General features: G+C 51.4%; 1 protein-coding gene across 2 annotated transcripts; it reads left to right on the top strand.

Moving 5' to 3' along the window:
- The first annotated feature begins 8,590 nt into the window (after positions 1-8,590).
- On the top strand, positions 8,591-10,149 carry RETN (resistin). Of its 2 annotated transcripts, none has more exons than XM_030298988.1 (4): positions 8,591-8,656; positions 8,839-8,963; positions 9,333-9,410; positions 9,934-10,149. In XM_030298988.1, exons 2-4 carry the CDS (start codon positions 8,849-8,851, stop codon positions 10,068-10,070), a joined length of 330 nt encoding a protein of 109 aa, XP_030154848.1. In that variant the 5' UTR covers positions 8,591-8,656; positions 8,839-8,848; the 3' UTR covers positions 10,071-10,149. The 2 variants fall into 2 exon arrangements, with proteins under 2 accessions (XP_030154848.1, XP_030154852.1); XM_030298992.1 differs by having other exon boundaries at positions 8,596-8,656; positions 8,789-8,963.
- The last annotated feature ends 4,950 nt before the right edge of the window (positions 10,150-15,099 follow it).

Raw genomic sequence — 15,099 nt, 5'->3', positions numbered from 1 at the left:
AATAATGGTAAGGAAAGGCAACACGTACGAAGCAGTCACTCTGTGTGGTGCCCCATTCTGGATGGTTCTGCAGATCCATGGGAAGCCCCGCTTAGTGAGTCAGAAGGAGCAAGACAAACACTGTATGGTTTCCCTCAGGTGTGGACTCTCTCTCCCTCCAACTTTACTGAAATGTAATTGACATATAACACTGTATAAATGTAAGGTGTACAAGGTAGTGATTTGATATATGGATGTATTGCAAAATGATTTCTGTAATAGGTTAGTTAACACATCCAACCGCACACGTAGTTACCGTGTGTGAATGTGTGTGTGCGTGTGTGCGCGTGTGTGGTGAGAACTTTTACAATCTATTCTCTTTTTTTTTTTTTTTTTTAATTTTTTTTTTCAACGTTTATTTATTTTTTGGGACAGAGAGAGACAGAGCATGAACGGGGGAGGGGCAGAGAGAGAGAGGGAGACACAGAATCGGAAACATGCTCCAGGCTCTGAGCCGTCAGCCCAGAGCCCGACGCGGGGCTCGAACTCACGGACCGCGAGATCGTGACCTGGCTGAAGTCGGACGCTTAACCGACTGCGCCACCCAGGCGCCCCTACAATCTATTCTCTTATAAGGCAGTTTGCAGCACTGAGCCTGCTTGGGATTCTCTCTCTCCTTCTCTTCGCCCCTCCCCCCTCGGAAAAAATAAACAAACTTAAAAGAATACATATACAATACAGTAATGTTAACTGTAGTCCCCAGAATTTATTCATCTTCTAGATGGAAGTTTGGACCTTTTGACAACCTTCACCTTCACCCCTCCCCCCGAACCGCCTTGACAACCACCTATCTGTTCTTTTCTCTATGAGTTTTTTTTTTTTTTTTTTTTTTTTTTTTTTTTAAGATTGTTGTATGGGGGACACGTGGGTGGCTCAGTCGGTTAAGCATCTGACTTCGGCTCAGGGCATGATCTCACAGGTTTGCGAGTTCGAGTCCCGCCCTGGGCTCTCTGCTGTCAGCACAGAGCCCACTCCGGATCCTCTGTTCCCCCTCTCGAAAATAAACAAACATTAAAAAAAAAACACCTTCCTAGAGAATGGGACACTATTTACTGCACTTTATTACTCTCCTCTGTTTACTTTGGTAAACTGTCCAGCGTCCAGATGAGCGTATGACGTTTACGCAAGATAGCGGGAGGCGTTTTCCACAGCCATAGGGTGCCAGGAAAAGGTAAAATGGTTTAGGACTTTCTATGACCTGATTACAGCTGTCAAGGAATTTTCTGTATTTTTAGGACTTTTGGAGGACCTTGCAAAACCATCATCTTTCACAGCCCCAGAGTCGATGAGCATAATGAAACTAACATTTCAGTTGCTTTTCCTTATAAAAGCTATTTTAGGGGCGCCTGGGCGGTTCAGTCCGTGAAGCATCTGACTTCAGCTCAGGTCATGATCTTGTGGTTCATGGGTTCAAGCCCCGCATTGGGATCTCAGCTGTCAGCGCTGAGCCCGCTTCAGATCCTCTGTCTCCCTCTTTCTGCCACTCCCCGACTCGCTCTCGCTCTCTGTCTCTCTGTCAAAAATAAATAAGCACTAAAAAAAAAAAAAAAAAAAAAAAAGATTGAAGGGCGCCCGGGGTGCTCAGTTGGTTAAGCGTCCAACTTTGGCTCAGGTCATGATCTCACGGTCTGTGAGTTCGAGCCCCATGTCAGGTTCTGTGCTGACAGCTCAGAGCCTGGAGCCCGCTTCAGATTCTGTGTCTCCCTCTCTCCCTGCTCCTCCCCTGCTCTGTCTCTCTCTCTCTCTCTCTCTCTCTCTCAAAAATAGATAAATATTAAAAACAATTAAAAAAATTAATATGTGAAATCTAAAAACGCCAGGCTGGATGGAGGCAGTTTCTACAAAACTCTTTCTACCCCCCTGACTTTGCTCTCCATGTACCCCCTCCCTGGTCCATGTACCACGCTCCCCACGGTTTGGGTGGGAACATGCCTTAGTTAAAAGGGAAGACTTTGGCATTGGGCAAATCTGAGCCTGAAATCTCCCCCTTGAAAGTGATCGACTTCACCCAGGTGAGTTTTCCCGTTTTGCAAAACTTCACATGGCTGCTTGGAGAACTGGGAAGGTGGTTGTAGGGAGCGCGGGGGGCTGAGGTGGAGGCGGGGTGTGGAGGCTCCGGCCAGACGAGACCTCCCCTCTATCCCCTTATATTCATATTCCTCAGCTGAAGGGGGGGGTGCAGGTTGCTCTGTAATCACCCCCATTTTTTGATTACTCTGCATGAGTAGGAATATGGGGGACATTTATTTTATAAACTTCTGTATTCTTGGAATTCCTTTTATTTTTTTTAATGTTTTAATTCCAAAAAATTTTTAATTTTTATTTTTGAGACAGGGAGAGACAGAGCATGAGCGGGGGTGGGGCAGAGAGAGAGGGAGACACAGAATCCAAAGCAGGCTCCGGGCTCTGAGCTGTCAGCACAGAGCCTGACGCGGGGCTCGAACTCACGGAGTGCGAGATCATGACCTGAGCCGAAGTCGGCCGCTTAACCGACTGAGCCACCCAGGTGCCCCTTTGAATTCCTTTTTAAATACGGATTTTTCTTTGTCATTTCTTTTTTTTAATTTTTTTTAACGTTTATTCATTTTTGAAAGAGAGAGAGACAGAGCGTGAGCAGGGGAGGGGCAGAAAGACAGGGAGAAACAGAATCCAAAGCAGGCTCAGCTGTGCTGACAGCTCAGAGCCAGATGTAGGGCTCGAACTCACAAGCTGTGAGATCGTGACCTAAGCAGAAGTCAGACACTCAACCAACTGAGCCACCCAGGCGCCCCTTCTGTCATTTCCTTAACAGAAAAAGAAAAGCTGTAGGAATATTCTCTTTTTTTTATTTTTATTATTTTTAAAAAAATTTTACAGAGAGAGAGAGAGAGCTCGAGCAAGAGGGGGAGTGGGAGGGAGAGAGAGAATCTTAAGCAGGCTCCACACTCAGCACAGAGCCTGACACGGGGCTCGATCTCACGACCCTGAGATCATGACCTGAGCCAAAATCAAGAGTCAGACACTTAACCGACTGAGCCGCCCAGGGGCCCCTACCCTTCTTTTTATTTTTTAAGGAAAGTGGGGACAACTTGCTGTGTGACCTCAGGCAAATCACTTAGCCTCTCTGAGCCTGAACAACCCCTTTTGTCGAGATAATAACCTCATCTACCTGACAGGATGGTGGTCACATGTGTAAATTTCTCCACAAACAGTAGATGGGATCACCTCAGAGCTCCCTGAGGAGCCTCCACGATGGAAAATATTCCGGAAGGAGGCAACAGGCCCAAGGAACCGAGCCAGGGACGCTGGGAGGCGGGAGTAGGTCTCTGCAAAGGAAAATCTCAGGGAGTTAACACTGGAAAGCTCCACGATCTTTACCACCCGGCCTCCAGACTCTGTTCCTTGCCCCAGGGGACAGCCTGGCCCGGTCAGCTCCTGCCAGAGCCCACAGCTTATCATCTCCAAACCTGTGCTGTTTGCTGGCCGCTGCTTAGACTCCCCCTTCTGCCCTGCAGTCTCCCCGCCCGCCCCACCCCTCCCCCACCAGGTCAGAAGTGTTTATAAATGAAGCCAGGCTCGCCAGCTCTCGCTTAAAGAAATCGGGCAGCCTTCCGAGGCTTTTACTTTCCTGTCATTCATGCGGGACAGGAAGCAAGTGTCAATGATTCTTTCCTGATTTGGCTCAGCCACCTGTCAGCAAGCTGTCTGTTGCCCAGGGAGGCGAGCAACCAACCGGAAGCTCATGTTGCTTCTAGAGGTCAGTTCCCCAGGCTCCGTGCCTGCAAAGCAATCCTTCAAGGGCACACGTACAGTAACCGAGGCGAGCACAAGCCGCTAACAGTTGTGAATATTTCCAGGATCTGCTGCCCCACCCAGGAAAACCAGTTGTACGGGGCACAAAAGTCCTCTCTGTCTGCAGTAGACTTCAGGACACAGGTTTCCTTCAGATTGTTGGGAAACGCCTTTTTTTCCAACCATCATTTAAGTTAGAAGACTCCGGTGCTGGGGGCGCCTGGGTGGCTTAGTCGGTTAAGCGTCCGACTTCAGCTCGGGTCATGATCTCATGGCTTGTGAGTTCGAGCCCCGCATCGGGCTCTGGGCTGACAGCTCGGAGCCCGGAGCCTGCTTCGGATTCTGTGTCTCCCTCTCTCTGCCCCTCCCCTGCTCACGCTCTGTCTCTCTCTCTCTCTCAACAATAAATAAACATTAAAAGAAAAAAGCATTTGGTATTGATAATCACACAGCTCTAATGTGTTTGTGGAAACTCATAGACCTTAGTAAAAAGGATGAATTTTACTTTATGTAAATTACACCTTATTTTTCAAAGAGACAATGCTTGGGAAAAACAAAACATTCGTGCTGCCTGCAGGTATATATGTTTGTCAAAATGCATCCAACTGAATGCTTAAGATAGATGTGGTTTATTTAAAGAAAATCATACCTCAATAAAGTGTGTGATTGCCATACTATACATTTTAAAGGCCTGGCTCTGGAATTTTATTTGATAGCATTTGATGCAAAATCAAGGCCACTAGAACTCAGTTTCATTGATAGAAATCTGGGGGGTGGGTAAAAAGGGGTGGCTTGGTCGCTTAAGTGTCTGACTCTTGATTTGGGCTCTCTCCTCCTCTCTCTCTGCCCCTCCCCTTCTTGAGTTCTCTCTGTCGCTCCCTATCAAAATAAATAGATAAACTTAAAAAAAAGAAGTCAGGGATAATGAAAACATTTTCTCTTTTTTTAAGATTTTTTTTAACGTTTATTTTTGAGAGACAGAGAGACAGCGTGTTTGTGTGTGGGTGGGGGAGGGGGGGGGAGAGAGAGGGAGACCCAGAATCTGAAGCAGGCTCCAGGCTCTACGCTGTCAGCCCAGAGCCCGACGCGAGCCTGACGCGGGGCTTGAACTCACAGACCCAGAGATCATGACCTGAGCTGAAGTCGGACACTTAACCGACTGAGTCACCCAGGCACTTCTATTTTCTTTCTTTCTTTCTTTTTTAATATTTATTTATTTTGAGAGGGAGAGAGAGAGAGAAAGAGAGAGAGAGAAAGAGAGCCCATGCATGAGTGGGGGAGGGGTGGGGAGAGAGGAAGAATCCCAAGCGGGCTCCGTGCTATTAGCATAGAGTCTGGTGAGGGACTCATCCCATGAACCTTGAGATCACGACCTGAGCCTAAACCAAGAGTCAGATGCTCAGTCCACCGAGCCACCCAGGTGCCCCTTTTCTTTTTTTTTTTTTTTAACTTTGCCTTTTTTTAGTAATCTCTACACCCCACGTGGGGCTGGAACTCACAGCCCAGAGATCGAAAGTCAAATGCTCTTCCCACTGAGCCAGCCAAGCGTCCCGAAAATATTTTATTTTTCTTTAAAGACAATGAAAAGGCCTGTGGCCCTTTCCTGTTACTTCACTAAGGGTTTTCAAACTAAGATCCCAAGGAATCCTAGGGGTTCCTCATACTCCCCCTGCTTTTCACCCAACCTGAAGTCAGAGCTGCCTACTTCTGTGCCCCTCACAAGCTTTTACCCGAAAAGTTCTGAGACCAAAGGGTTTGAAGAACCAGAACTCTCAAACGATGACTTTTGCTGCCTCCTGAGTCACCCTTGTGCCCAAGCTGTGTCTGTCCCTTCAAGGAAGGGAGCCTGTGACATTGCTCATCCCAGCCAAGCTCTCTGTCTTCCTGCCCCCCTAGTTTTCTTTCAGTTCCTCAAAGCTGGTGCGCCCTGTCCTTCCCCAGGGCCTTGGGACATGCTGTTCCTTCCACCCAGAAAGCCTTCCCTCACTGGTTCTTTTGCTTAACTTGTCTCATCCTCTGATTTCTTCTCAGCCATCTCTTCCTCCACAAACCCTCCCTGGATTCTTCCACTGGGGGCCATGTTCTTCTTCTTCTTTTTTAAGTTTATTTATTTTGAAAGGGGGAGAGGAGGGGCAGAGGGAGGGAGAGAGCGCGAATCCTGCATTGTCAGCGCCGAGTCCGATGCGGGGCTCGAGCCCATGAACCGTGGCATCATGACCGGAGCCGAAATCAAGAGTCAGACGCTCAACCAGCTGAGCCACCCAGGCGTCCCTTGGGTGGGACGTGCTAATGTCAGAAGTTCTCCCAGAACCGGGTTCCTGTCCTTCAGGGCACAAGTGACTGGTGGGGGTTGAGGCTGACTGAGCACTCTCTTGGTGTCTGTCTTCTTCCGACAGGGCAAAGTGCATGGCGGGGTGGGGGGGGAGGGGTGTCCCCTTGCTCCCCACCACATCACATCTGGCACATAGTAGGTGCTCAATAAGCATTGCCTATACTATGGCTCGTGTACACGGCTGTTTTTACATAGGGATTTCACACACACCTATCACTTTCACCAAAATACGACATACAGAAAGACACAGGTGTGGATCGGAGCGTAAGCTCAAATTTTTCACTCCGTTCCCAGAAGCTCTCCATCTGCCCTTTTCTCATCAGACTCTCCAGGAAACTTCCATCCTCCAACAGCATAGATTCGTTGTGCTTTTTTTTTCCCTGTCTTCTTTTTTTGGTCCTTTTGTTTTTTTTTAATGTATATTTTTCAAATTTATTTTTTAAATTTTTTTAATGCTTATTTATTTCTGAGACAGAGATAGAGCATGAGTGGGGGAGGGGCAGAGACAGAGGGAGACACAGAATCCGAAGCGGGCTCCAGGCTCCGAGCTGTCAGCACAGAGCCCGGCGCGGGGCTCGAACTCACGAACAGTGAGATCATGCCCTGAGCCGATGTCGGTCGCTCAACTGGCTGAGCCACCCAGGCGCCCCTCAAATTTATTTTTGAGAGAGATCGTGTGAACAGGGGTGGGACAAAGAGAGAGGGAGACAGAGAATCCCAAGCAGGCTCTGTGCTGTTAGCACAGAGCCCCCCACGCGGGGCTTACACCCACGAACCGTGAAATTTTGACCTGAGTCAAAACCAAGAGTTGGACACTCAACCAACTAAGCCACCCAGGCACCCATTTTTGGTCCTTTTTAGTATATGAATTTGTGTGGTATATTCTTTTTTGGGTCTGGATTGTTTTTACTTTTTACTTTGTTTTTAATGTTATTTTTGAGAGACAGAACATGAGCGGGGGAGGGGCAGAGACAGAGGGAGACAGAATCTGAAACAGGCTCCAGGCTCTGAGCTGTCAGCACAGAGCAAGGCTCAAACCCATGGGCTGTGAGATCACGACCTGAGCCGAAGTCGAATGCTTAACCAGCTGAGCCACCCAGGCGCCCCTGGCCTAGATTCTTTTGCTCACAATTATAATGGTGAGAATCTTCCAGACTGTTGCATATAGCTGCAAACGATACAGTGTGATCTCTCATTCATACTCATTTCTGTTGACCGGGGTGGGCAATTTTTTTTTTTTTTTTTTCCTGTAAAGGGCCAGATATAGCCAGGTTCACCTCTGTAGGCCATATAGTCAGTCTCTGTCACAACCTCTCAACTCTGCCACTGACCTAGGAAAAGCAGCCTCAGATAATCTATAAAATAGTGGCCATGGCCACGTTCCAAGAATGCTTTATTTATGGGCGCTGGGATTTGAATTTCATAGACGTTTCATATGTCACTAAGGATTACATTTTTTTCCCCCAACGATTTAAAAATGTAAAAACTCTTTGGCAGCTCCCCAAAGAGTTAAACATAGAATTGCCATATGATCCAGCAATCCTGCTCCGGGGTATATACCCAAGAAACCTGAAAGCAGGGATTCAGAGATGTTTATACACCAATGATTACAGAGGCATCATTCCCGACACCCAATAGGTGGAAACAATGCACACGACAACTAACAGAAGAATGGATAAACACAAGGTGGCCTGTCCATACAGAGGAATATTAGCCATAAAAAGGAATGAGGTTCTGGGGCGCCTGGGTGGCTCGATCAGTTAAGCGTCCGACTTCAGCTCAGGTTATAATCTCACGGTTCGTGAGTTCGAGCGCCCAGGCGGGCTCTGTGCTGACAGCTCAGAGCCTGGAGCCTGCTTCGAATTCTGTGTCTCTCTCTCTCTCTCTTTGCTCCTACACTCACGCTCTCTCTCGCCCTGAAAAAATAATAATTAAAAAAAAACAGCAAAAAACCCCAAAACGTAAAACCATGCTTAACTCCTGGGCTGCACAGAAATAGACAGTGGGCCAGATTTGTCCCATGGGCTGTCGTTTGTCACCATCTGTTGCGGATGGTTACATTGAAGGAAAATAAACCATGAATGTATCCATTCCATTGTTGATGGGCATCCGGGTATGAACCTCCTATGCAGTTCACACACGGGGAGGTTATTTTGGACAGGCCTGCACTCCCCACCCCTGCATGCAAACTCCCAGCGTCTGGAACCAGGGCTTCTGGAATTATGCCCCAGGCACTACCTCCTGGACCAGCCCCAGCCCGGATGTGACAAGGGGGGGGGGCTCTTGAATGGGGAAACCGTGGCAGGGGGAGAGGGGGGCAGGGCTTCCCACCCCTAGGCCCCTGGAGTCTGGCCTGGGGGCTTCCTCTTGGCCCCGGATGTGGGATGGGAGGGTCAGGGGGCCAAGAAACTTTGCCAAGACAGGAAGCTCCACATTCAGAAGCTTTAAAGAGGGACATGTGGCAGGGGCACGAAATCAGTGTCCGAGATTTGGCCTGCTGAGTCCATCCAGAGGGTAAGTGACGGCTGCCCAGAGCCCAGCCCTGGCTCAGCCCAGAGCCCCAGCCCGAGGGGGCCATGGCAAAGTGGGGACTCCAGCCGCGTCCCCCACAGGGACCCAGGGTTCCATAACCCTCCTGCTCTGTAGGCCCCATCCTCCCCGGACCCAGCTGTGGGCGTCTCGGTTCCCTCTTGCAGTGCCTCCGGAATGAAGGCTCTTCCCCTCCTCCTCCTCCCTGTCCTGGGGCTGCTGGTGTGTGGCAGGTCTCTGTGTCCAGTGGAGGAAGCCATCAATGAGAAGATCCAGGACGGCACCCGCTCAAGTGAGGACCCTCAGCAGGGGCCTCAGAAACCCCTCCAACTCCTGACATAGAGCCACCATGAAGCCAGCCCCAACCAGAACCAAACCTCACCCCCAGACCCGACCCAACCGCAGCCCCCATGCAGCTCGGCCTTCAGCAGAAGCCCCAAATCCTCCTTCCTCTAAAACACTCACGGGAGCCTGGGAGGCGGTGAGCTGCCCGCCCACGGCTCTCGCTCTCCACCAGGGCCCCCCCCCCCCCCGCCCCCACCACCTGGGCCTTCCTCCAAAGCGCTTTCCAGACCCCCTGGGCGGGTCTCCAAACCACCCCGGCAGCATGAGAGTGGGGGAGGGGCAGCTTGGTCTCATTCGGTCCCTTCTTCTCCCACAGTCCTTGAGACAATAAGGACCATCGGCCTGAGCTGCCGAACGGTCACCTCCAGGGGTGACTTGGCCACCTGCCCCTTAGGTGAGTACAGAAGTCCTTTGTCCAGGCTCTCAGTTATATTCCCAGTACCCCGTACCCCCTCCCCCTAAGACCAGCCTCTATTTCTTTCCCTTTAAAGGTTTCTTTATTTTGAGAGAGACAGAGGAAGGGAGGGGCAGAGAGAGAGGGAGACAGAGGATCCCAAGCAGGCTCCAGGCTCAGCAGGAGCCCAACGGGAAGCTCGATCCCACAACCCTGGGATCCTGAGCTGAGTCCGAGACGAGTCGGAGGTTTAACCAGCTGAGCCCCCCCCCAGGCGCCCCCAGCCTCGGTTGCTTGAGTCCACTTCCCTGGAGTCCTGGCCTGCAGCCCCAGCCCTCCCCGCGCCCCCGCTCCGGGACCGCATTTCCTTAGGACACTGGAGAGTCCAGGCCCCCCAGCCGCCGGCCTCCCTGCCGCAAGCACTGCGGCCCCCATTCCCAGGTGTTGGAGCCGCCAGCCCCCTCCGACCCCCAGGCCCGTAGCCTCCGGCTCGGGGCCAAGCTCCCTCCCCTGTCGCCCGCAGGCTTCGCCGTCACCGCCTGCACTTGTGGCTCCGCCTGCGGCTCGTGGGACGTGCGCGCCGAGAGCACCTGCCACTGCCAGTGCGCGGGCATGGACTGGACGGGGGCTCGCTGCTGTCGCGTGCAGGCCCCCGCCTGAGGGGGGGCGTGGCCAGGCCTCAGAGGGGCGGGGACGGGCCTCGGAGGGGCGGGGCTGGAAATAAACCCTGAGAAGACGACCGCGAGGGGCTGGGCGCCGCGCTGTCTTGCTGGGGTTTGGGGGAGAGAGCTGGCGTCTCTGAAAAGAGCGGCGCACGTAGACGCTGGAGGGAGGCGGTGGCCGGGGGGCGGCGCCCGTGGCTTTCTTCTGGCCATCCGCCTCTTGCCATGTTTGTCCCCACCTCTGCCTCGCAGAAGAGGGCCTCAACTTCCTCTATAAGACACTCACACCCAAGGAGCATGGCCTCCTTCGGGAGGGGAAGTGGGTGTTACCTTTGAGGCCACTTTGACGATCACCCTCGGGTCTCTGGCCTTCCAGGAAGGCGCTGGTTCATTCTGCCCCAGCCCCTACAACGAGGCTTCATCAGGGGTCTAGGTCTGGACGGCACGGGGACCCCCGCCCCCCATCCCTCATACACTCCAGGCCCCCCAAGCCCCCAGTAGCTCCAGGGTCAAGGTGGACCCCTGAATCACCTCTCAGCCCAGAGTCCTGAGCCCCCATCCCTCACTCCCCAACCTCATTGAGGGTCCCTCAAGGCACAGGCAAAGCCAGGCCGTGGACAGGGAGGAATCTCCACCGGAGCCGGCTGAGAACGCTTACCTGAGGCCACGAACCGCGAGTTCACGTTTTCACACTTGCAGGCGCGGTTTCGAGGAGTTAGTTAACAACCCGCGGTATATACACCCTCACGGACACTTGAATATGAAAACAGAGTGCAGGGTACTTGTCCGCTCTTTGGTGTATCCCTGGCGCTTCAAAGAGAGCATGTCACATAGTAGGCACTCAGGAAATGTCTGTTAAATAAATAACCACATACGCACGTGGATACCCCACGCAGGTGCACACCCTCCATGTCCAGACACAGTTACACACGACCATGTGCACATAGTACACAACCCAGTTACTGTGGTCACACAGGGATACACCATGCCTACACACGCATACACACACACACACACACACACACACACACACGTAGGCACAAGGAGGCACCCCTGAATCACAAAGGTGTGCCCGTGGAAAGAGGAGCATAGACACATAGACATATTTAAGCCCTGGACAGAGTCCCCATCCCAGCCTGGAATGACAGCGATCTCAGTCTGAATTCTGACCCAGAAGATGAGTCACGTGCGACCCCTGCACAGCTTCCTGGGGGCACAAATCTGGTGATTCAGAGTCCAGTTCCCTGGGACTCCTAATCCTAATTTATTATTATTATTGTTATTATTATCAAATAATAATCCTATTAGTTAAGATAGTTTTAAATTATCTTAAAACCCAGTCCCTTGAAAGACACAGACTCAGACTTCAGAACACTTGGTGCCGGGTCTTGAAAGGGACCCCAGCCTCAAATGTCACAGTCCCCAGCAGCACGCTTCAGGGACTTGGGAATGGGCAATGGGGTGGGATCCTGGTTTTCAAGATGTTTTGGACTCTCCTTCCACCGCCACCCACCTCCTACGATGCCACAGCCTCCTGTCTGCTCCTGGTGGCCATAAGCTGACATCACAAACACTCCCGTTGCCCCTGGAGCCCACCCAGACCCCAATCCAGAGGTTCCTCTCCTAGGTCCTCCCTCCTAACCCCACGGCGGCCATGGGGTTGAGGTGGGACCGCTGAGTCAGAAGTGTGTTGAGGAGGAGAGAAGTTGAGTCTAGTACCTGGCCTGTCCCGCCCCCTCACTGATGTGGAGGGGGGTGCCCTCCTTTGTCCCCAGATTCTGATCAGAATGCGTCTTTACCTCCAAGTCCCACTCAATTGCCCCCCTGTATCTGGACCCCAAGAAGGTACTCTTCAGAGACTTCACTTCCAACACAGTCATTCTCTGTCCCACAGTGCACACTTGGACAGGCAAGCTCCTTTCTTAAGCCTCCATTTCCTCATTTGCCAACTGCCCAGCCCCCTGAGGCAGCCAAGATTGGTCTAGTTGCAAGTGCCACAAATGCCACCTCAAACTAGTGTGAGCAAAAGTAAAAGGAACTTTCTGGGTTATGTAACTGAGAGGCTCAGGGTAGAACAATGGATTCAGGTATCAGATGATGCCTCCAGGACCCGACTGCCTCTCCGGTCTGCTTTCCTCAGTGCTGGCTTCTCTCTCAGCAGGTCCTTCCCCATCACAGCTCCAGGCTTACATCTTCCCAGTCTCTGAGAGTCCCGGTGGAGAGGAAGAAAAGACGAAATGCCTTTTTTTCCTGGTAAATGCAACAAAAGTCCCGGGCCTGAGCTCCATTGGCTGACTCTGGCTCATTTGCCCACCCCTGTGTCAAATCTTAGACTCTGATTGGCTGGGCCTGGATCATGTGCCCACTCTAAACCAACCTCTGGTTTACGGTCGGTTGGACTTGAGACGCATATTCTTTCTTAAGAGAAAACTGGGACTATTACTCCATGGCAGGGGCTGGTCAGGGAACCCCACAGAGCCCTCTCATGACTGCTTGTGGGCCTCCAGGCTCACAGCTACCATTTTGCCAGAGGGCTGGAGTCTGGTCTTGGCTTCAACTGACCTTCCGTAATGTGAGGTGCTGCGGCCCCACCCCCTGCACCTGTCCATCACAGCAGAGCCAGCTGCCCATTGGTCCGGCTCCTCCGCGGCTGTTACATCAGGAAAGGGAGTTGAATTCCTCAGTTGCTGACTTCTTTCTAAGGTCAGAGGGAGGAGCTGCCATCTAATCACTATTTTTTTTTTTAATTTTTTTTTAACGTCTATTTATTTTTTGAGAGACAGAGCATGAGCTGGGAAGGGGACAGAGAGAGAGGGGGAGTCGCAGATTCCGAAGCAGGCTCCAGGCTCCGAGCTCTCAGCACAGAACCCGACGCGGGGCTCGAACCCATGAACCATGAGATCATGACCTGAGCCGAAGTTGGCCGGCCCAACCGACTGAGGCACCCGGGCGCCCCTGCCATCTAATCACTACTAAACCAATCTCTGAGCAGACAAGGTTGGCAATAGTTTAGAGAACAGTTTAATCACACGTTTAAGAGCTAAAACATACTTCTCACACATAAAAGTCTCTTAAATTCTCTTTTACTTATTGTTCCAAAGGGAGGAAACTAGGATAGCTGATGAGGGAGTATGAGGCAGGTTGAGCACAAGCTAGCACCCCCCCCACCCCCTCCTCTCACCGGGGTGGGATCTGTGTGATATTCCTTGGACACTCCCAGCTACCCAAGAACAAAGGAAAGGGGTTTAAGTGCTTGGGAAACTAAGGCAAATGAAAAATCAAATCCGCTTACTGCCTACAGCCCATTGATAAGTCCTTGTGACGTCCCTCTAGGAGCTCAGCTGCCTCAAGGATGACACTTTCCTGGGGGCAAAAAAAACCTTAGCTTAACACGATCCCTACCTCAAGGATCCTGTAAATCAACTTCCTTTATCTCAACTGCCCCAAGATATATGCTGGCAACCATCCTCCCAGCTTCTGGCCCCTCCCCCATATACATCTGAAGGGTCTCGTGACTGAGGTTTTATCAAACAGTAATAAATGGTGTTTCCCTAGCAACAGCCAGCCCCGCAAGGTCCTGGAACCCTTGCTTCCAAAATTCCTTAGAGACTTATTCCATCCCTGACCCCCTCCCAAATGAGGGCATATTTGAGTTACCTGTCACAACCCCAGCGCAGCTCTTTTCGCGCAGGCGTCCCGTCCTACTATGTTAAGTACAATACATTATTAAAATTAACTGTCTGTCTTTTTGTTATCTTTTTAATGCGGCTGCTAGAAAATTTTAAGATGATTTTTTTTAACGTTTATTTATTTTTGAGACAGAGAGAGACAGAACATGAATGGGGGAGGGAGGAAGAGAGAGGGAGACACAGAATCTGAAGCAGGCTCCAGGCTCTGAGCCATCAGCCCAGAGCCCGACGCGGGGCTCGAACTCACAGACCGCGAGATCGTGACCTGAGTTGAAGTCGGACGCTTAACCGACTGAGCCACCCAGGCGCCCCTAGAAAATTTTAAACTGGAGATGTGGTTTACATTACATTTCTACCAGAAGGCACTGTTCTAAAGTTAAAGAGAAAATTCCCTGTACACGTTGTCTCATTTTTATCTCCAGTCTTCAAGGTCACAGACAAAGAGAGCTCTAAGACATCTAGACAGAGTGCCACCCTGTGAATGCATGAATATGGATATTTCTCTAGGGCAAGCACATGTAGAGGCATGCCAATGAGCAAGCCATGTGAAAACGTGAGCAGATGCGTAAGGGTATTTGGGAGTGTGTGTGAGTGTGGGTAGATGAGCAGATGTGTGGATGAGAGTGAGTGTTTCCAGTTAGTCTCTGTCTGGGGACCCGGGGAGAGGGGACACCACATCCAGGGTTAGGTCAAGGCGTGGGTCTGGCTTCAGTCCCAGATGTGGGTGGGGCTCCAGTAATTGGTCCTCTTGCCTTAATTCCGTTCCTTTCCTCCCATGGGGCCTTAAAGAAGCAGAATTCTTGGGGTGGAGCTGAGGGGTGGGACTGGGGCCGGGGGGAGAAAGACGTGGCGGGCTCAGGAATCCTGCTTCCAAGCGCAGCTGCCTCAAACCTAAAAGGTGGGGATCCCAGGTGCCCCAGGGTTTCTCCTGAGAGGGGCAGGGGACAAAGTTCATTTGGGGAGACACACACACACACAGCTTCCTGTAAAGTTCCTGATCATCCTTTAAATTCTTTTCAATTTATTTACATCGAGCATAATTGACATGTCACATTGTGTAAGCCTGATGATACATTTGTATATTGCAACAGATGACTGCCACGGGTTCCTGACCGTTCTGTCCTGTCTCTGGGTCCATGGGCTTCTCTGCTTGACCCTCCGTGAGACCTCTGGACTCCTAAGACCCTCTGGATCTGGGAGGGGAGGAGAGGATGCCCCAGGGTCAGAGGGTCCCAGATCACTGAAAAGAGGAGGCTGACCTCTCCTCCCCCCACCCTCAACCCAGAGATTTCCTCATCTGCCGCGACACCTTCCGGTGGGTGGGGTGTGTGTGGGCAA

Source organism: Lynx canadensis, chromosome A2 (assembly GCF_007474595.2).
Source record: "Lynx canadensis isolate LIC74 chromosome A2, mLynCan4.pri.v2, whole genome shotgun sequence".
In the NCBI taxonomy this organism is placed as follows: Eukaryota; Metazoa; Chordata; class Mammalia; order Carnivora; family Felidae; genus Lynx; species Lynx canadensis.
This window is presented reverse-complemented; position numbering and strand designations above follow the sequence as displayed.

Coding starts and splice junctions, on each gene's coding strand:
- RETN (XM_030298988.1), top strand. CDS start 8,849: ATGAAGGCTCTTCCCCTCCTCCTCCTCCCTGTCCTGGGGCTGCTGGTG. Junction 8,964..9,332: donor CCAGGACGGCACCCGCTCAA/GTGAGGACCCTC, acceptor CTTCTCCCACAG/TCCTTGAGACAATAAGGACC. Junction 9,411..9,933: donor CTTGGCCACCTGCCCCTTAG/GTGAGTACAGAA, acceptor TGTCGCCCGCAG/GCTTCGCCGTCACCGCCTGC.